The 22,805-nt window shown below is 38.3% G+C and overlaps 1 protein-coding gene across 1 annotated transcript in view; it reads right to left on the reverse strand.

Annotated features, from left to right (window-relative positions):
- Positions 1-3,141: 3,141 nt before the first annotated feature.
- Positions 3,142-22,805, reverse strand: part of SELENOI (selenoprotein I) — a 46,839-nt gene continuing 27,175 nt past the window's right edge. The window contains exons 6-10 of the mRNA XM_066378705.1: positions 21,383-21,491; positions 17,807-17,855; positions 15,519-15,699; positions 12,305-12,487; positions 3,142-10,149 (exon numbers count right to left, since the gene is read on the reverse strand). Coding sequence (XP_066234802.1) covers positions 10,051-10,149; positions 12,305-12,487; positions 15,519-15,699; positions 17,807-17,855; positions 21,383-21,491 — 621 coding nt within the window. The 3' untranslated portion in view covers positions 3,142-10,050. The remainder of the gene's footprint in view (positions 10,150-12,304; positions 12,488-15,518; positions 15,700-17,806; positions 17,856-21,382; positions 21,492-22,805) is intronic.

The raw sequence follows: 22,805 nt of genomic DNA on the forward strand, positions 1-22,805 counted from the left end.
ACCATCTTCCAATGGCTGGAAGGTGATCTTCCTTGAGCAGTCACAGACAGCCTGTTATGTAAATAAGCCTTATGAAAAAAAGCTTATTGACTTCTGGAAAGGCACCTTTTAGAACAGTTTGCCAATATCTGTTAATAGTTTGAGTAAGTTCATGCATTGACTAGGCACTTCCACTTAAAAGAATTATTCTGGAAATAATGAGTCTAGGCTACAGCTCTGTGGGGTCAAATTCACATTAGTTTTATTTATTTAATACTGTCATTTAGCAACTAGCATAACACTCACATAGTGAATGCTCAACAAATGTTTTTCGAATGGGAGAAATGTACATAGATGTATCTGTATGCTCACTGTAGTTATTTGTAATATTACCTGGATATGACCCAAAATCCACCAATAGGTGAACCAATCAAGCCTTCACAGAATGAAAAACAACACAGCCAGTAAGAATGAATCTAACCTAGAAAGACACCAAGATATATTAGAGGAAGGGAACGCAGCACAGTAAGTAAAGGATGATCCCCGTTTCATTTTGTAACAGGTAGTATATACACAAGAAAAATGAGGAAAGGACGCCAAGCACTTGGTATGGTACCTCTGGGGGTTAGGTCTATGGGTGATTTTCATTCTGTACTCTAAAACAAACTTACAAAGAACACAAATCGCTTTTGATGCGATAAAAAATAAAGTTTATTCATTTTTCTAAAGAGTGGTGACAGATTCTGAACAGACTACAGCCAGACAAGAGTAGGGGGATGAAAGGTTAGAGGGAGGGATGTAGACGATGTCCACCTGGATAATTCACTAGCCTTCAGAGTCTGGTCTTCAGTTGGTAGCCAGTATTCCAAAAGCAGATTTACACTAATAAGACCTCGAAAGAGAAATATATAGAGAATACACTAATTTGAGCAAGAAACTATAACTGACACACAGCACCTGTGTGTGCTTATGACTTGTGACCAGCACATCTCTGTGGCTGATCTACAAAGGAATCAAACTATAATTAGGAAGTTTCTTGATGATGTACAATTGGCTATAATGAACTCAGAGGCCCACAAAGACTAAATACACAGGTTGAGTCCTTGGGCAAGGCAACCCCATCCCCGGGTAAGTTTTGGGTGATAAAGAAGAACCTCCCGCTTTACGGCTTCCTCTGCTGTGCTGCAGGCTGGCCGTCCACCTTCAGCTTATAGACTTCTTCCAGAACAAGAATATATTGATTAGGTTTTAGCATGCTAAGTCCTACACTTAATTCTACATCCCTAAGTTTACACCAAGTCAACCTAGTTGGAGCTTGGGTATGCATCAACCATTTACATAATTTTTTGGTTTATTTATATCTCCTGGTTGGTTTGAATTTTACTAATAGCTTCACAGAAGGCAATATTGTTTTATTCATCTCTAGTAATATTATTATGCCTCACCATAATATTCTTGCATTGTGTAAGGTATGGAGGAAATAGAGAAGGGAAAAGGAGGGGAAGTCATGAGTAGGTCATACGACTTAGGGAAAAGTTCAAAGGTAAAAATTGAGAACTAGATCTTAGTAGAAACCAAGCACCTACCTTATACCACTCACTGTGCTAAACATACTACATGCATTATTCATAACATGTAACAACACAATTGTGGTAATATTAATAAACCCACTTGTATAAAAAGAAACTGAAGGTTAGAAAAAAGTAAGTAATTTACCTGGGTCAAAGCTTACAAAGTTGAACATGACTAAGGAACAGTCATTGTATTAAAAGTTTGGGAGGTCCTGAGAAACTTTCAGTAGGAAAGCAAGAAGAAAAATGGAAGGCATAGTTACAAAGTTTCCTTCCAAGAAGTTAGTGAGCAGAGGGGAAAAATTGAGAGAGAGCAGGAAACGGAGCAAGACACTTTGGGGACATTGGGTCTTTTTAAATTTCGATAGACCCAAGTGTGGTTACCTAGCACATACCTGCTCTGTGTCAGGTACTGGCTAGGCAGTGGAGATTTGCAGACAGGTTGAGTAACTGCTAGGGTCACCAAGAAGTTGAGAGGGCAGGGGATTAAAAGCACACAGCTGGACAATTAGCCTGGGTGAAAATATGGGACATTTCTTCTTTCACTGTCTTCAAATATTTTTAAATACCCACTGTCAGAACTGGGAGATCATAGTGTACAGATGGGTTATTGAACTGTGCTCATGAAACCTGTAAAATTTTGTTAACCAGCGTCACCCCAATATATTCAATTTAATTTAATTAATTTAAAAAGAAAGAACTGGGAGAACAATTCTGATGTAAAATATAGGAAATAATTCTCCTCAGAAACAATGTTAGAAATCAGAGGTTTTATAAGAACTTATGGTTTATATACTATAGTTTGGGAGTACTAAGTATGGGTGGGTTATTAGGTTCTTGTGGGATTAGCCTAGAAAATTAGCAGCATACATGAACATTCTTTCTATGGAACATGTTTTTGAGTATAAAACCATCTTATAAACTAATTCCAGTGGGAGGCAGTTATTATTTATGTATCACCCAGTCCCCAGTTCTGGGGGCGGGGGCAAAAACAGTACATTAAGATAGTTGTTACTAAGCTCTTTTAACAAAAACAAAAACAGCCTGACCAGGCGGTGGTGCAGTGGGTAGAGCGTCGGGCTGGGATGCAGAGGACCCAGGTTCAAAACCCCAAGGTCACCAGCTTGCGCGTGGGCTCACCAGCTTGAGCACAGGGTTGCTGGCTTGAGCCCAATGGGATCCTAGACGTGACCCCATGGTCGCTGGCTTGAGCCCAATGGTCACCAGTTTGAAGCCTAAGGTCGCTGGCTTCGGCAAGGGGTCACTAGCTCTGCTGTAGCCCCTTAGTCAAGGCACATATGAGAAAACAATCAATGAACAACTAAAGAGACAAAGCACAACAAAAAGTTGATGCTTCTCATCTCTCTTCCTTCCTGTCTGTCTCTATCTTTCCCTCTCTATCTCTGTCACACACACACACACACACACACACACACACACACACACACACACCACCCATAAAAATCCTTTTAACGTTTTGCTCTAAAACAATGATTATCTGAAACAAGGGGCAGGACATTCATTTTCTCCCCATTGCTCCCTCCCATTTTGCACCTACCAAGGAAAAACAAATAAGACAGTCTGAAAACAATTGAAAGGATTTAAAAATTATTTATTCTTTACTTTTATTACAATAAATATTTATCAACAGAATCAAACAATTTTAAATTAAAACCTACTGCATTACTTTTGGGTTTCACAGTAGCAGAAATAAACATAAATCCAGTTGGAAGGACAAGGCTTCAAGAATCCAGTGGCAAGAAACAGTCAGGTCTTGATTATCTGGGCTAGCAATAGGGAACAGCAATACCGATGACAGAAAAATATTGGTAAAATACACGGTTGTACTCTACTTGTACATCAAAGACTTATCTAAGATTTCACAACATTTTAGCTAAGGAATCTAAGCAAGCTGTGAAGCCCTACTTCTGCAGGAGCTAGATTCCCTCCCTTCATCAAAACCCAGGAGCATAGCTGCTCCCAGAGCTGCCTTCTGGCCAGGAATGGGCCCCCATCACCTTCCAACCCAGAAGCCTCAACCTGGTGGAAGCAGCCATCTTTCTGACTCACACAATTCCTGGTAAAAGGGAAATGGAAAGTGACGTATTTCAAGGGCCTTTCCTGGGGATTGAGATGAACTCGAAGGAGGAAGGACTGTGGCTCCAGATGAGGAGGAGGCTTCACAGTTATGGGACACATGCAGATGAAGCCAACATGAAGAAAGTGCAATGAGGCCTCACCACTTCGCTGATAATCAAGAGTAGACTGCATGTATATACGAATGCCTCATACATATATATATATGCACAGAGAATACAAGTGTACATATTAAATATGTATACACACACACACACACAACCACACATAACCAGGCAAAATAAATGCTACATTATTTCCTAGGAACAGAGCAAGTCCTAGGCAGACAGATTACTATGTTCAATTCAACTACTTGAAAGGGAAAACTAGATTTTGTGCTCTTCTTCATCTTCTCTAATAGATCCTACTTGTAACAAATATACTCCAGTTGCTTGAGTGGTATTGTTTCTAGGTACCTGAGAAGAGATGGATGTCCTCTTGTTTCAGAATACTACAGAAAGCAAACCGCAACAGGAACAACTCAATAATTGATTCGGCCATGATTCCTGCCACCTATTCTTAGTCACAGGGCTAATGGAACCTTACTTAGAGACGTATCCAATTCTTCTTCTACAATTAGCTACAAATTTAATTACATTATGTGGGAGGGGAAGGGGAGAAGAGGCAGCAGGGAGTTTACACCTCCACACCTGGGCAATTCTTCACTGCCTTCCCCTTTACCCAGAGGAAATGCACTTTTAAAAAAAAGTTGAAATTTGGAGTTTAATGATAAATTCTGCTTTCTTGGCACATTTCAGAATAAGCAAATAATACATTAACTGAGTCTTTGTCTCCTGAATGGATACACTAATGGAGTAAGTTATCTAAACAAAATAACCTACAAAAAAGTGTTAATATTGTGGGTAGTCTTAAGTAGTAGTTATTAAACTCAAAGTCTGATACTAAATGATACCAGTATTTTAAACAGATTTATAATGTAGCATTCATAGATCTTATAAAATTAAAACAGGCTCCTGGTTAATAACATCAAGTACTAACTAAACATGTTCCTAGTCAAGAACTTACATGTCAGATAATAAAAAGTGCTTGTAAGAATACCAGAATCTCTGTTTAAAAAAAGAAGAGGAAAAGAATACCAGAATCTAGAATTCATGGAGAACTGTGTATGCTTTAATTTTAAAAAATTAATTTTAATTGTTACATAAAAACTGCTCAAGCCAAAGAGCCATAAGGCACCCACAGCATTTAGCCACTCCTTGTGTCTTCAAACACGTCTCTAATTTCAATGTAGCATTTGGTACTCTATGGCCATGATCCAATTCACATGCGTTAAAAACAGCACCACTCTGATTTCACCTGGCTTTCTAAGAATGAGTCTGTGAAGAGTAAGGCAATGTGAATGGTCCATGGAAGACCAGACACTCCTGTTGTGTCTAAACGGACTTTCCTAAGGAAATAAGCCCTTACTAAAATATTCAAACGTCAGACCCCATGCCGCTTTCCTATTCTGGGAACCTGGACTTTCTGACCAATTGCAACACAGCGCCCCCTCCCCCCCAGAACACTTGTGAGAGGGCTACGAATAACAAAATTGCTTTTGCTCTCCTTAATATTAGCTTATTTAAGATCTATCCATATAAAGAGCAATTCCCTGCTTAAAAACACAAAAAATGTCAGCCAGATTTACTATCTCTTGCATATTTGTTTACTAAAAAGCAAAGCATATTACTAGCATGCAGGTTAAAAAGTAAGGTTATATTTATTTTGCACTGTAGAAAACACTGGAAATGAATCAGCCAATAAATCCAATTCCCATGTCTCCACGCAAGGAAGTAAACACATCACCACTTTCTCTGGAAAAATTAAACGACCATGATTTACCATATACCCTAAAAGTAGCTGCCTGCTGATATGTCGGTTATTTGTACCACTGTCAAAGACGTAAAGTAAAATAGACAAATCACATGGGTTTCGTAAGTAAGGGCAATCAAAATTTACTCAAGCTTCCAAGAATGCAGAGCATCACACTTTCATGTTTCACAGTGATTAATTTAACACCATTTTATTGTTAAAACTTTAAACAGTGCTTCAAATGCAGCATACTAGTTAAAATTCCTGGAAGGTTCTAGTACTGGCAGCTAACTATATAAGGTTATTCACTCACAGGGTGTTCAAGAAAGAGCATACTGCCTTACAAAGAAATCTCATAGGACAAAGAAATTCTAGTCTGATTTCACAAATTTCCTATAGAACGCTCAATCAAGTCCAGAACTGAGGTCAAGATAAAGGCCACTCTGAACACAGGAATTAACACAACCAAAAATTTCTGTATCTGTTTTTGGCTTATTTGGGAACCCAAAGTCAAAAGTTCTACACCATCAGTTTTAAGCTGTTCCTTCCAGTGAGTTTCCCATCCTTGACTAGACAAGATAACTAAGGCAATCAAGGAAGTTTGAATGAGGCAGGATCCAGGGGCAAAACAGAAAGTGGGCATCTTTGTCCTAGCCAGGGACTACGTATAATGAAACCCAGGTGAAGACCGCAGAGGGAGGGTTACAAACAGACTTCTAGTTAAAATATGTATAAGGTAGAAAGTAGTCTTTGATTCAAACACCTTTGGATTATCTTTTTATTCTCCATGGGTTATAGAATCAAAGTCTCCTTTGGACAGCAAGGTACATTCCAAATGCTTAATGACTGGCTGACTACAAAATAAACGAATTCTTTGAAAATGAAACACTTAGGAAACTTTCAAATTCACATTTGAATTTGAAATTAGTGGAGGAATGATGAGCTAAATTGTGACAATTTTAAACTGTATGTTACATTTAAATCATTGGACCCTGAAGGCTTCGAGCATCAAAGTGATCTCTTCTTCCCATTTAGGTAGGAATCATGCATGCTTTTTCCTTTGCATAAGAAATTGCCTGCCCTAATGCCCAGGCTCCAGGTCATAATCAATATACTCTTTTGATATCTAATTTAGAAGCTGGGCAACTCTACATATACCTCCTCTTCCCAATAGCTCTATATTAAAATAAATGACATGTTGGTAGTAGTACTGTAACATTCTAGATCATAATTGGTATTTCACTTTCTTTTTAAATTACAATTAAAAGTATGTTAACCACAATATTATTAAATATCAATCAAGGCAGACTATTTTGATTTTTATTTGGAAGTCATGCACTCTATTACCCTGAAGACTAAAACTATAAACTATATTATGTATTAGTGGAGGAATAACAATTTAAATTTGAACAGTTTTAAACTGTGCATTGCACTAAGATCATGTTATTAAAGGATCACAAAAGGAAGCATTAACATACTCTATCCAGTTATTTTCAGATTCTCCATGCCCCCCTCAAATATAGGGAAATTATTTTCTGACAAGCAAGAAAGGACATTCTTCATACCATAACCTGAAAAGAAACTTGTCTTACAGGTCTGGGTAACTTTGGTCGGCAGAAACACAACGCAAACCTCTGGCCTGGCTAAGGCACTCTATTCTGAAATGTACAGAAAACATGTATGGATGACCAACCATCCCAGTGCTCCCCCAAAAGGCAGCTCAGTGTATGCTGGGAGAAAGGCTGAGGTGTGAACTCACCCCCAAAAATCATGCATAAGCCTGAAGTATCTTTTATACTTTGGAAATGTTACGATAATTGGCATGACATAAATGTACAGAGCTATTTGTAATTACGTTCTGCTTCCAGCACCCCATCACTACATAACAAATGGGGGCTTTCAAGCTGCTTCAGGATGGCAGACTAAACCAAGAACAAGAGTCAGCAGTCCACTGCAGACGCGCAAGTTCACAGTCGTCTGAAACAGTCATTCACTCAGGTTCACTTTCACCTTATTGACGGCCACCTTTCTTTCACCTACGGATGTCAATAAAACTGACTATGGCATACATAATTCCTTACCACCATTGGGAAACAAGTCATAAAGTACAGGCACAAAACAATTTTCAAATAAACTGGATGCAACAGAAAGAGAGAAGAAACACACTTTGAGGTAAAAGCCCCAAACTTATAGGACATGACCCCACACCCAATGGAAGAGGTATTTTCTGACTACACTATAAAAGGTGAAGAAAGCCTGTGGTCCAAATTTGTCATTTTATAAATATTTATCAGTTCCTTTCTTATATGTTACAAATTAATCTCATTTTTATATACAAGGTCAACAAAACAGTAAAATGATTAGCTTAGAAACCTTAAGACAAAGCTCTGCTCCCAGCCTAAACGAACACTTTATCCAGTTCAATCTTAGAGGTAATACAGAACAAGGTATACAAAAAACAGCATCGTCTTCATTTCACTGATTCATTCTCTGACCTCTAGGATGCCAACTTACCAACAAACTACCCACAGTTTCCAGCATCAATTTCTCACCTATTTTCTATGTTCATTTTTGTCTCAGAGAAACTCACTGAATATACCCAACCTTTATAAATACTTTTAAAAATAAGTACGGAACCATAAGTTAGCTCTTTGACTCCTCATTTCTAATAACCTAGATGGTAATTATTAGAATTTACACATTTAAAAATTGAAACACCCATTACATAGTTATTTTTACAAAGCAGCAGACAGAAATTCAACAAAGGATTATACTATTATTATATTTTAAAATGGTCACATTCATAGATAAATAAAAGGTTAAGAATTTAATTACATATCAATACAGTGGTGCCTTTTTTATCCAAGTGCAATCCATCCAAAAAAAGGGTTTAAGATACACTCTTCATTCAAGCACAAACTTCATTCAGTGGAAAATAAAAGAAAATCAGGAAGTAAATTTCATCACCACCAAAGTAAATGGAGAATATTCACATTCATGAAAAGTTGTGATTTATAAAACAACCACATGAAAGTCAAAGAGATTTTGATGTTTGTCAGTAAACCTCAAAAATTACTCCGAGTTATATCAAAGAGAGTATGTACTCAGTAAGGCATATATATATTAAAATTTTTCTTCAAGTGGGGAGGTGGGCAAGTTAGAGAAGAGAGCATTTCTCCCTACTTCTTTATCCTGAATGAAATAAAACACAGAGCACTCACTCCTCCACAAAAAGACACAGGGAGAGAAAGGAAGAAAGCAAGGAAGGGCAAATTGAATCAGAAAACTAATTTTGTAGTGAGGTTCACAGTAATTTTAGAGTGAGGTTCATGAGATTCCTGACTCCAAAGTTAATTTTTCTAATAAGGAAGTTTATCTGTGTTCCTCACAAGTAATTATCGTAAGATTCATAATGTCACATGCATTCATTTAATCATAGTTCACAGGCACCAAATCTCAGCAACTTACAGCTGAGGGGGAAATGCCACATTTAAACAATGAACCAGGCCCTGGCCGGTTGGCTCAGTGGTAGAGCGTCGGCCTGGCGTGCAGAAGTCCCGGGTTCGATTCCCGGCCAGGGCACACAGGAGAAGCGCCCATCTGCTTCTCCACCCTTCCCCCTCTCCTTCCTCTCTTGTCTCTCTCTTCCCCTCCCGCAGCGAGGCTCCATTGGAGCAAAGATGGCCTGGGCGCTGGGGATGGCTCCTTGGCCTCTGACAGAGCAACGCCCCAGAGGGGCAGAGCGTCACCCCCTGGTGGGCGTGCTGGGTGGATCCCGGTCAGGCGCATGCGGGAGTCTGTCTGACTGTCTCACCCCGTTTCCAGCTTCAGAAAAATAAAAAAAAAAAAAAAAAAAAAAAATGAACCATGCCAATGGTGAGCTACAATTATAATTCATTCTCTATTAGGTCTCAATAGAATATTTTTCTTCAAAAGAAAATTAATTTACAAAGAACACTAGAGGACCTAAATAAATACATATATTAGCTCTCCTAGCACAAGGACAAAGGCATTTCCATGGGAAAGAGAAACTAGTATTTGGCAAACCTGTACTATATTGTTCTGTAATCATTTGGCATCTCTTGAAGGTGACTTGCTCTTACCTTTTCCCTACATTAGATGTGGACTACCGATAGCTTCCACACCTAACAACTCACTACTCAGTACCAAATATGAAAACATATTGTGGTTTTCTGAATGTCACCAGTGTTCTAAATCAATTTTGGGGTTTTAAAAATAATAAAAATAACGCATCTTTAACTCTGTATGAACCAAAATATTATGGACACATGAAGCTAAAATCACTAGAAACATTTTGCTAGTCTAATGTATATTACGCTTAACCAAAACATCACGTGGTTTTATAAAAAATAAAATAAAATAAACTGGTTGTTGGTAGGCTCAAAATTCCACATTTCAGATTATATATGTCATTCCTGCTGTACAAGTACCACATACAGAGTTCCCATGTCTGTTAAGCAGATCAGTTTAGTTCAATGGTGATGGATGAAATATTTACAAGCATCTTATTTACAGTACTTCTTTCTGTAGATTACAGGCCAATACTCTTTTCTTCCATTCCTAGTCAATCCGAGTTTGGTTTCCTCAATGAGAAGGGGTAAATCTGAAAATGGTTGCTCAGCTGCTTTACCTATAGAAAACCAGGACAGAAGGCAGTGACACAATACATACCAGTTATTTTCTTAAAGCACACAGAATTCACTCTCTGGAGACAATAGACGAACAGAGCAAAAATCACCAGAAATAAGGAAGGTTTTTCTGGGTTAGAACAGCTAGAGCTAGATGGCTAAATCAGAGTACTACGACTACCCTGGGAACGCCAGACTCAGACCTGGGTCTGCCCAACTCCATCGTTCTCGTCTCCCCAGGGCCCTCCAGACCACACAGGCTCACATCAGGTCTACTGAAGAATTATAGGGTTAGTTGATTGAGACTATCTAGTCGATAAAACAGGTCTATATATAGACTCAATAGCAGCTTTTTATAACATTTCTGGGTAATTATTCCTAATCCTGATGACACAAGCAGTTTTAAGACTAGAACTGTAAATTTGGGAGGTTTAGGCCATATTAGTTAGGGATACACAAGAGCTTGGTCATGTGCCAGTTAGTAAACAGCCTCTGTTTGGTATTTCTTATTTCTATTCTTATTTCTATCATTTATATTTCAATAGTTCGAGTAAATGTTTTGTATGACTTAGCAAATTTCACCTGTGGTCAGAAGTTGTAGAAGTGGTGAGAGCACAAAGACAGACAAAAAAGTTGTTCCTAGAATTTCTTTCAGTTAGCTTGCATGTATTTTCCATACTCTTAAAGAAAATGTAGTGCTTTGGTAATTTCAAGAAAAATGTGTTTTGGTTTGGTTTGGTGTATATATGATTTTCAGAAGATACGCTTCTGAAGGTTTATAAAAAATTAAAACAATTACGAAAGACATTGGCAATTGTGTTCCACTTCATGCATATGACTGATGAAATTATCAGGATAAAAACCCTGAGTGTTGCTATATAGCATATAATGTTAAATTTGCACAAAAAAAAAACATTAAAAAAATCATGTCTTCGTATCATAATTCATAAACTTATCATAATTTTTTTTCCAAAACAATTTCACCGATTTTTTTCCCAACAAATGTAGGCTACTTTTTTCTTCCTATGTAAGGGAAGAAATCCCAAGTTTAGAATATATACAAAGTATAAAATTGTCATCAAGCATGACAGGTGTCCCCCATTTTATAAATATGAACGATATATAATTGTTTCTTGAAATCATTCACAGCGAGGTTCCTTTCAAAACAAGCATACCAAATATAAGTATTTTAAGAGACATAAAAATGTGACTAGAGTTCTACAGAATCCCACTGCTATGAAATTATCCTCAGAAAATAAAGCACATGAAAGAAAAAAATATTATTCTGGATTGTTCACTCCAACATTATTTATAATAGTAAACATTTTGAAACAACCTAAATGATTTAAAAATTGGATCATGATTAAGTAAGTTGGGTTATTACTAAGGAATCTCCGTGACAGAATATACTGTGCCGTTTAAAAATAATTATGAGGCCATGCTAAAATATGTAAAATAATTAGAAAAGAATGTCAAAGTGTGATGAAAATATACTGCACGGTTTGATTTTCATTTTATTATATCTACCTTATTTCATCTATCCTGAAATTAAGTCTCTTATTTTAGAAGAGAGTATTAGGTTTGCATAATACCTCTTAAATCCTTTCTCTTCTATATTTCCCCTTTCTCCTGATGAGAACTCAGGAATAGCCTAAAACCTCAAATAATGAAAAGCCTTCCTTGATTCTGCAGTTCTGACCTCCCTTACCACATTGTTTAGAAAACTTGGCAGGGGAAGGGTGGGAGGCAGTACTATGTAACCAATTTCAGTTTCTTTCCAAATTATGTTAACAAACAACAGAAATGCCCTTAAAACTAAAGAAGCACACGTATAATCAACAAATGGAATTATCTAGTCCTATATAATTAAGAGTACAAGAGATTACAATTCACCAAGAAAATGGTCATTTCTATTGACTTAAAAAAACAAGAACTAATTCTTATAATAATTATCCAGCTTTTAAATTATTTGTAATTATAACATACTCATTAGAGAAATACTTAAAATTACATACATAGATATGATCCAAAATTTAGAAAATATACCAAAATTCTTTCAGCTACTATAATAAGCAAACTTTCTTTTGAAATTTTCCCTCACCTTTTCCCCACTATTTCTAAGAATCAAATGGAAGCAATTTCTTCCAAATTACTCACCACTCGTACTCCATAATGGATGTGGGCCAGAGTGAAAGCAGTTGTTAATGTATACAGAAGAATGCTCTCAATGTAAGCAGCCACTCCTAAGTTTACCACAAGGACGACCAAGAAGAGAGGAACCAGAAACCAGTTCAAAGTTGGACACCTGGTACTGCTCATTTGACAAACAATCAGCTGACACTTGAAGTTGGTAAAAAAAACAAACAATAAAAATTTAATTAGCAAACCACTTCCAGAACTTGTCACTCCAACATTTAAAAAGCATTCAAGCCCTGGCCAGTTGGCTCAGCGGTAGAGCATTGGCCAGCATGTGGAAGTCCTAAGTTCGATTCTCGGTCAGGGCACACAGGAGAAGCACCCATCTGCTTCTCCACCCTTCCCCCTCTCCTTCCTCTCTGTCTCTCTCTTCCCCTCCTGCAGCCAAGGCTCCATTGGAGCAAAGCTGGCCTGGGCGCTGAGGATGGCTCCATGGCCTCTGCCTCAGGCGCTGGAATGGCTCCAGCCACAATAGAGCAATGGCCCAGATGGACAGAGCATCGGCCCCCGGTGGGCATGCCGGGTGGATCCTGGTCAGGTGCATGTGGGAGTCTGTCTGACTGCCTCCCCACTTCTAATTTCAGAAAAATACCCCCAAAAAAGCATTCAAGTCCTTGAGCCAAAACATTCACATTACATAAAGTTCAGCAGTCTCAACTGCTCAGGACCTCTGCCCCACCCTCAAACCTCTGGACCCTCAGACCACCTGTGTATTGAAAGAGTCTGTAAGATAATTTAGTAAGGATGCTGTAGAAGGCATTCGTCCACTGGATAACAGTTTGGGTGAAAAAAATTTCTCCCAATTTTAAGATTCTATGTTATCTTAAATAGTTTCAAAACAGCCTCCCACATCCCCACACAACTAAATTTTTTCACAGACATGAGATGCTACCTCCAATTCAGTCGTATTACCGTATTAATACCTCAAAACCTCATTGTTAAAAACAAACAAACAGACAAAAACCCCTTTGCTCCCCTTACTTTCAACATCTTACTCAAATATAGTTTTACTCTTTCATAAATACTTTTTATACTTGGAAACATAAGCTCAGTGGCTAAGTAAGAAAATAAACTTAGTAAGGACTTCATTTGAGTGATTTTTAAAAATATATGTTGCAGTTATTCTAGTTTATAATTCCATGTTCTAAATCGAAAAATCATTTGATTAAAGATGTATGTATGATGTGTTTTTTCTCTCAAAAAACCCTTTCCAGACTTCTAAACTAATCATTAGATCTGCAGCCATTTCCACCACACTGTTAATAATATTCACAGTCTGAAAGGAATCTATAAATTATTCCATGAATTCTTCAGGAGGCAACCAAAACAAAAAATTCAAGTATGTCATGGTTCCAGAATACTATTGCAGTCCCTAAATCAGGGGTCCCCAAACTTTTTACACAGGGGGCCAGTTCACTGTCCCTCAGACCATTGGAGGACCAGACTATAAAAAAAACTATGAACTAATCCCTATGCACACTGCACATATCTTATTTTAAAGTAAAAAAACAAAATGGGAACAAATACAATATTTAAAATAAAGAACAAGTAAATTTAAATCAACAAACTGACCAATATTTTAGTGGGAACTATGCTCCTCTCACTGACCACCAATGAAAGAGTTGCCTCTTCCGGAAGTGTGGCGGGGGCTGGATAAATGGCCTTAGGGGGCCACATGTGGCTCGTGGGCCGTAGTTTGGGGACCCTTGCCCTAAATCCTACTGGTTTCAAAGGGAAAAATAAAAACAATTTCAGCATTTTCTGTCTTTGAGATTATTATTTTTTCAAATTTTGGATAAAAATCTTTACATTAAAACCTGCTTAGCCTGACCAGGCAGTGGCGCAGTGGATAGAGTGTCGAACTGGGATGCGGAAGGACCCAGGTTTGAAACCCCGAGGTCGCCAGCTTGAGCGTGGGCTCATCTGGTTTGAACAATAGCTCACCAGCTTGGACCTGAGGTCTCTGGCTTGAGCAAGGGGTTACTCGGTCTGCTGAAGGCCCGTGGTCAAGGTACATATGAGATCAGGCCCTGGCCGGTTGGCTCAGTGGTAGAGCGTCAGCTTGGCATGCAGGAGTCCCGAGTTCGATTCCCAGCCAGGGCACACAGGAGAAGCGCCCATCTGCTTCTCCACCCCTCCCCCTCACCTTCCTCTCTCTCTCTCTCTTCCCCTCCCACAGCCAAGGCTCCATTGGAGCAAAGTTGGTCCAGGCGCTGAGGGTGGCTCCATGGCCTCTGCCTCAGGCACTAGAATGGCTCTCGTTGCAAACAAGCAACGCCCCAGATGGACAGAGCATCGCCCCTGGTGGGCATGCCAGGTGGATCCCGGTCGGGCACATGCGGGAGTCTGTCTGACTGCCTCCCCGTTTCCAACTTCAGAAAAATACAAAAAAAAAAAAAAAGAGAGAGAGAGAAAGCAATCAATGAATAACTAAGGTGTTGCAACACGCAACAAAAAACTAATGATTGATGCTTCTCATCTCTCCATTCCTGTCTGTCTGTCCCTGTCTATCTCTCTGTCTCTGTAAAAAAACAACAACAACAAAAAAACAACCTGATTATTCTAATACTATATAAGCTTTCTCAAATTTTATCAAATTCTGCCAAGTATTCCTTATATACATTAAGGTTTTTCTTGTTTTTTAATTTTCTTATTTATTCATTTTTTTTTAGAGAGGGGGGGAGAGAGAGAGAGAAGGAGGGGAGGAACAGGGAGCATCAATTTCCATATGTGCCTTGACCAGGCAAGCCAGGGGTTTTGAATCGACGACCTCAGTGTTCCAGGTTAACACCCTATCCACTGTGCCACCACAGGTCAGACTATACTTTAGGTTTTTAAAAGAAAAATCTAGTCCTGGCCGGTTTGCTCAGTGGATAGTGTCGGCCCCACATCCAGACGTCTCAGGTTCAATTCTCAGTCAGGGCACATATGAGAAGCGACCATCTGCTTCTCTTCCTCCCCCTTTCCCTCTTCTCTAACTTCCTCTCTCACAGCTAGTAGCTTGACTGGTTCTAGTGTCAGCCCCAGGCACTTAGGATAGCTCGGCTGATTCAAACATTGCTCCCAGATGGCAGTTGCCAGGTAGATCCTGGTTGAGGTGCATGCAGGAGTCTATCTCCCTTCCTCTCACTTAAAATAAAAAAAAAAAAGGAAAAGGAAGGAAAAAAAAGCTTACTGTGATGTTGGCAAAGGCTGTTCCAACCATAAAGTAGAACACTCTAGGATGTAGCTCTAGAATGTCTGAAGGTGACTGGAGGATCCATGCTGTAGACAAAATGAATAGCAAACATGGAGAAAAGAAGGGAACCATAGCTTCATAGACTGAACTGTGTTTCAAGGTGTTATTTTTATAGCTTCTGGAAAAAAAAATCAAGTAATAGAAAAATATTATTACATATAAAACATATTATACTTGTATTTTATTGTTTTCAAAGTACTTTCACACTTATTCTCTTATTTTATACTCACCACAATCCTATGGCATAGGTAAGAATCAACATTATTAACCCCACTTTAACAGACAAGTTAACTAAGAATATGATAATTTAAATGTACTTATTACATAATTTGCTACCAAGTGGCAGGGGCAGGACTGGAACTCAAGTTCTCTGACTCAGTCCTATTTTTCCCCCTGGAATGTAAAAGTAAGTAAAACTTGGTCTTTGCTCTATGAGATTATATCTTAATAGGGAAAATGAACTGGAACACAAAACAATACTAGAAGAGGACCTCACAGGGCTACTATATATTATATAAGTGATACAGAACATACAAGATGAGAAATAATTCCCATGAAAGATTCTGAAATGAAACTGCTGAGAGCACTCTAGTGTCTCCAGGCATGTTTGCTCATCTGAACAAAGCCCCCAATTCTGGCCCTGGTTCTGCCCCTGCCTACATGCCCTTGGCCAAGATGTTGCCCATGCAGGACCTCATTTTTAGAAGATGAGGAGGAAATGATTTAAATAATCTCTACAGCCTTCAAAGCTTTAAATTTTATGGTGTCTATGAGTGACTGCCAACTGTAATAAACAGGGAAGATTCCTAGAGCTTGGCTTGACACAAATAGGATTCTGCAAGACAGATCTGAGAGCTGAAGGATGAAGTAGGGAATACAAGAAAGCTTTTCACAAGAAACAGTGGGAGCAAAAATACTGAGGGAGGAAAGACCAGAATATATTCATGTCACATACAAAAAAAAATTCAGTGTGACTGGTCAAAAGTGGGTACGTGCATAGGTCAGAAAAAAACTCCACCTGGCAGCTCCCCTCCCCAAACCCCACCCAACCTACTCGCCAAACAGGAATTTCTTAAATAGCCAGCATAGGTCTAGTTTGGGCCTAAACCACGCAAGTTCAGAAGGTCTTTTTTTTTTTAATGATCATGCTAAGTAAACTTAGAGATAACCCTATTTATACATAAAATAGAATATAAGTGTATCAATATTCAACAGGAAGATCCTCCTTCCTGTGGATAGACTCACTCATAAAAAATGACAAATCAGAAGACTAGTGAGCCAAAAACTGTAACAAAAGGCCTGACCAGGCAGTGACGCAGTGGATAGAGTGTTAGACTGGGATGCGGAGGACCCAGGTTCGAGACCCTGAGGTCGCCAGCTTGAGCACTGGCTCATCTGGTTTGAGCAAAGCACCTTGGACCCAAGGTTGCTGGCTTGAGTAAGGGGTCACTCGGTCTACTGAAGGCCCACTGTCAAGGCACATATGAGAAAGCAATCAATGAACAACTTAGGTGTCGCAATAAAAAAACTGATGATTGATGCTTCTCATCTCTCTTCGTTCCTGTCTGTCTGTCCCTATCTATCCCTCTCTCTGACTCTGTCTCTGTAAAAACAAAAACAAAAAAACAAACAAAAAAAAAACTGTAACAAAAGAACAAGTAGTTTTATGCTGTGGTTGAAATTTTATGCTATGGTTGAGGTGACTACACAAGCCACCATTATATTTAGAATATATAGATATCCAAATTATCTAACCTTATTCTAGATTCAGAATACAGGTTTCACAACCTTTTCACAATGTCCAGATTCCAAAAGGAAAAGAGATCCTAAAATTTACCTAAATAATAATTTCTAAAGCCTTATCAGGTGGTGGCACAGGGGATAGTGTCAGACTGGGACACGGAGGACCCAGGTTCGAAACCCCAAGGTCGCCAGCTTGAGTGTGGGCTCATCTGGTTTGAGCAAAGCTTACCAGCTTGAGCCCAAGGTTGCTGGCTTGAGGAAGGGGTCAGTCACTCTGTTATAGCCCCCCAGTCAAGGCACATATGAGAAAGCAATCAATGAGCAACTACAATGCCACAACGAAGAGTTGATGCTTCTCCTTTCTCTCTGTTTCTGTCTGTCCCTATCTGTCCCTCTCTCTGTCTCTGTCACACACAAAAATAAATAAATAATTTCTAAAGATTTTCTTATTTCTTACTCAATTAAAAAAATAAAATACTTACCTGAAAAAGTTTAATAAACTCATTGGAAGAGTCACACATGATGCACAACCTAAAAGAAAGAATATTTAAATTATCATGATTATTATTCAAGTGAGTTTTGTAACAATCAAAACATACAAAATATGTACTATTTTAGAACCAATTAATTTTCAGGTTCCGGTTTACTTCTGTAATAAAATAAAGTACTTCTCTGAACAACATTTACAACTGAAAGAGTGGCAGTCCAGTTTGCTGATTCAGAGCAGACTTCAAGGAGCCAGATTAAATCTGAATCTCAGTTGTGCCACCAACTAGTTATATGACTTCAAGTTAGTTAACCTGCCTCAGTTTCCTCCTTTATAAAATAGAGATAATAGTCGTACAGACCACATAGTTTTGAGAAGTAAATGAGTTACTACATAGAAAGACACCTGGAATAAGGCTACTGGAAGAGGGAATGGCTAGTACATCCTCCTGCTTCCCAGTTATATTTATTTTTACCTCCCTAGCATTCAACTTCTTTCTCCACTCCACACACTAGTTCTTTTCCCTCAAACCTAAGAACAAGAATGGCCTTCCCAAGAAACCTACATCACTGCTTCTGCCCTCACGATCAACTATTTCCTATGCCCCCAAATTTCATTACCTGTCGCCTTAACTCCTCAGCACCCTTGTTCATTCTGCCTCCCACTCTGAAGCAACTGTACTCCCAAAACTTACCATGCTTCCTAATGACCAAATCCAGTACCCTTTCTTTTTTCCTGACTCCTAGGTAAGATGACTCCATTGACTGTCCACTAACTGCAATTCTTTCTTCCCTTTGCCTTTGTGACGCCATTCTCCCAACATCCCTGCTAACCATCCAACCATTACATTTGGTCTCCTGGTGGGAACTCGATCTCCTCCATCTTCCCAACTGGGCATTCTACTGTGCTTCCAGTCTCCCCCAGAAAATCTTCTTTCACAGCTTTAATTATAAGCTTCCTTCCTGCAGATGACTCCAAAATCTACTTATGTTCTCTTGGGCAAATACGACAATCTCTCTGAGCTTCAGACTCCTCAGCTGTACAAGAATGGGTTAAACGATTTTTTAGTATCCCTGCATCTTTAAAATTCTCTGATTCAATCATCTATTTCAAACTCCAAATCAATACATGTGGCACTTTCTGGACACTTCATTTGGATATTTCATTGTCACTCAACATATTAGCCCTAGTTTATCCACTCTGGATTCCCAGTGACTATACTTGGCTTGGGAGGGTGAAGGTGGGGGTGTCAATGCAGCTATGATTGTAAAGCTCAAAGGTAGAAAAGCATCCTTTCAAAACAATTCCTAAGACATTTTGCTAAAACAGATGAAAAGACTGGAATCCACAACACAGAAATGTCATCTCAAAAGGTAAACTGCTCCGCTATTTCCAAATCCAGCTGGAACAAAGTTTCCAAAGTTAAGATTTTAGAGGGAAACAAAGGAGAAGATATGCCGTGTCCTCAAAATCCAGAGAAATTCTCAGCAGCTCATTTGAAAGGAAGCCAAGACTAAATGAATTAACACTATTACTTGTAACTCTGTTGGAAACAGGCTGATAGAAACTTGCAAAGTATTTGCTAACAAGAGTATCTGGTAGCTTAAAACATTTTGAGATAGCTTTATCTTAAGTTCAGTAAGCATGTAGAAGAGCCTGCATCTACTATTTCTTTTCCAACTAGCACTTAATGTATATTCTGTAAAGAGTACACAATTGCTACTTTAAATATTTATTAAACTCTTTATAGTAATAGTGATAGAACTCACACACATGCAGATCTGCTTTCCATATTGCCCTAGAGAAGCCCAGACTTCAAAATGTAGAAAACTTAATAGCTACAGAAAAATTAGAGTAAAATTCATAAAAAAAAAAAAAAAAAAAAGAACTGAATAGAATGAGATATACTCCAAGGAAAACATGGTCATATAAATTATATAAATTATTTTGGTTCCCCACATTTCCTGACTGATTTATTAAAATAAACAGGAACTTCAATTAAAACTACTAAGACAAGCACTGGCCGGATAGCTCAGTTGGTTAGGGCATTGTCTCGAAGTACAGAGGTTGCCAGTTTGATCCCAGGTCAGGACACATATAGGAACAGATTGATGTTCCTCTCTCTCTCTTTTTCTCTCTCTCTCTCTCTCTCTCTCTTTCTCTCTCTAATATCAAGTTAAAATAAAAAACTACCAAGACAAAAGTACCTTAAGGAAAGTAAAAAAGAACGAGGGATTTGTAATTTTATCAAAAGAAAAGATCAATATACCTAATATATGAAAAGCTCCTAAAAACAAAGAAAATGGTTAACAATCATATAGCAGAAATTGGCTAGATATATAAGGTATACAGAAAAAACGGCTACAAATGGCTCTTAAACACTAAAAAAGTCCATTCACAAAATAAGAGAAATACAAATTACAACTACAGATATGTCATTTCTTACCTATCAGATTGACAAAAATCCAAAAGTTTGACAATATGCTATGTTAGTGAATCTATAAATAAATAAGCACTTTCACAGAGAGCTGGTGGGAATTTGAACTCATACGGAATGTTTAGTGAAACTGCACACATTTTTTCTTTACTAGCAATTCTACATCTAGGGATCTTTTCCAAAATACCCAAGAAAAAACATGAAAAGCTATATATATATGTACAAGACTATTCACTGCAGCAATTTGTGTAACAGCAAAAGACTGGAAATAACCCAAATATCCACCAGTAGGAGGCTGGCTGAACAACCTATGGTACATCCACACAATAAAGCACCAGGCAGCTGGAAGAAGAAATGAAGATGATCCTTATATAGCACTATACAGGAATATCTAGGATACGCTAATAGGGAAAAAAAAACCCACAAGTGCAGTAAAAAAAATGTACAGTATGCTACCACTTATCTATAAAAAGGGGTGATAAAACCATATGTTCACACACACATTTACTTATACAAGAAACAATGTAAAAGTAAGGTCTTTAGTGTCACTCCTGATGCTCCCATGTAATCCAGATTCCTCTTTCTTTGTGCTTCTTTCCAGAGAAAACACTCTCCCCTACTTAAGCATCGTGTAGATATTCCCTTCAGCCAAAATCACAAGGGAAACATTACCATGATTATTAAATCTTTCCCTAGCATTCGGTGCATAAGGAGGAGGGTACCTGAGATGAACAGAAGCTCAATTTTTGGAGATGTATTATAAACTAATCTCTAGTCTATTTCCTACAAACTAATAATCTTCAACTTTGAGATAAATAGAAAATTTGTACCAAATGTCAACTCTATGTGGATCCTCCAATACAATCTAGATTAATGGGAATAGTTTACAAGGTTTGTATGCTCTATATTGGTATTTTCTTCTCATAAAAATAACTTGATGCTGAACAACAACAATGAAAACACAAAGAAATCTTATTATCCTTAATGATTAGGTTGAAATCCTAGAGGGCTGTAGAGCTGTCTGCTTGCTGGAGTATGTTGGGAAGGGGAAAGGGTGCTGCTGCTTGTTATAATCAAACACTGGCTTTCATAACAAACTGATGTTAAAACAGGCTTCAACATGGAGCTTCTTACCAATAATCATTGCAGTGAATAGGTCTCTATATAAGAAATTAAACAGGAAAGGTTCATACCAGGCCTCAACTCCCACAATCGCAGTCACTATGTAGACAAAAGAAATAGTCTGGAAGGAAAATGCAGACAAAAGCATACAGGGGCATTAACAGCTGGAAAGATCAGGGGGTCAATAATGCTTTATGCTGCATAAGTCTAGTCTAACAGTTTTAGTAAAAGCAAGAAGTATGCTTAAATTTGATATTGTGGTAAGTCTTCTTGCCTTTAAAAGTATTTTTTTTCAGCCAACAATGCCATAAAATAACTAACTTTTAAACCAGTGGTTTTCAACCACCAGTCTGCCGGCTGGTGCTGATCTGCCAGAAATTTCATACTGGTCCACAAGAGTTAACCACCCTGATGTTGTATGAAGATTATAGACCCAATGATTTATAGATGCTATCATCTTCATACAACATCGGGGTGGTTAACTCTTCCATGGACTGTTCCATGGGCTATTCTAGACAATGCAAGCAACCGGCCCTCATTTGGAACACATTAAGGCACCTCTTAAGTTGGTTAAGCCATAAAGATGATCCAATGTGCCCAACCAAACACCTTCATCAAAAACATTCCAAATTCTGGTTCTTTAGTGGAGCCTTAGGTGCAAATGGGCAAAATGGCAACACAAAAAGCTGGGATTCATAGGCAGGGAGAGTTAATAGCAAGCCTACTACATAAAAGGAAACAAATCTTACTACTCACTGAAAAGTTGGCAACATGGACAAAAAGCCAACATTATGTGCATATCTTTACTTTTTTTTTTTTTTACAAAGTCAATACAGTGGTACCTTGACGCATGAGCACTTTAAATCATGAGCAACATGAAAGAGGAGCAGTCACTCATGGGATTTTTTCCTTTAAGTCATGAGCGGATATTTTAATCACGAGTGTTGGGCAAATGAGTTTGTAAAATTTGTGTTTTATTAGTTTGCTCACTTTTATTGTTAAAAATGGCACTGGGCAGCCACCCTGTGTGCTTGCCCTCAGAGCAGGGCAGCTGACTGCAAATTGCGGATTACCTTCCTGCTCGAGAAAGGCCATTGTTATGCTAATGTTTCCTCCCCTTCCACCAGCATCTTTACCTGACACCTGACCTTGAAGGTAAATACACTTCATAAACCAATTTATTTCTTTACATTCTCTCTTATTATATGCATATATAGGTATTTGTTATTTATAAAGTACATTTTCTTGTTTAAAAGCATATAAAACAAAAAATTTCTGTGGTTTTTGGGGGCCGGAAAGGATTAATTGCATTCCCATTAATTTAAATGGGAAAATTCAATTTAACACACGAGCAAATTGTGTCATGAGCTCAGCCATGAAATAAATTTAACTCGTGTGTCAAGGTACCACTGTAGTTAAAATGAAAATTTATTAA

This window comes from Saccopteryx leptura, chromosome 3 (genome assembly GCF_036850995.1).
Source record: "Saccopteryx leptura isolate mSacLep1 chromosome 3, mSacLep1_pri_phased_curated, whole genome shotgun sequence".
In the NCBI taxonomy this organism is placed as follows: domain Eukaryota; kingdom Metazoa; phylum Chordata; class Mammalia; order Chiroptera; family Emballonuridae; genus Saccopteryx; species Saccopteryx leptura.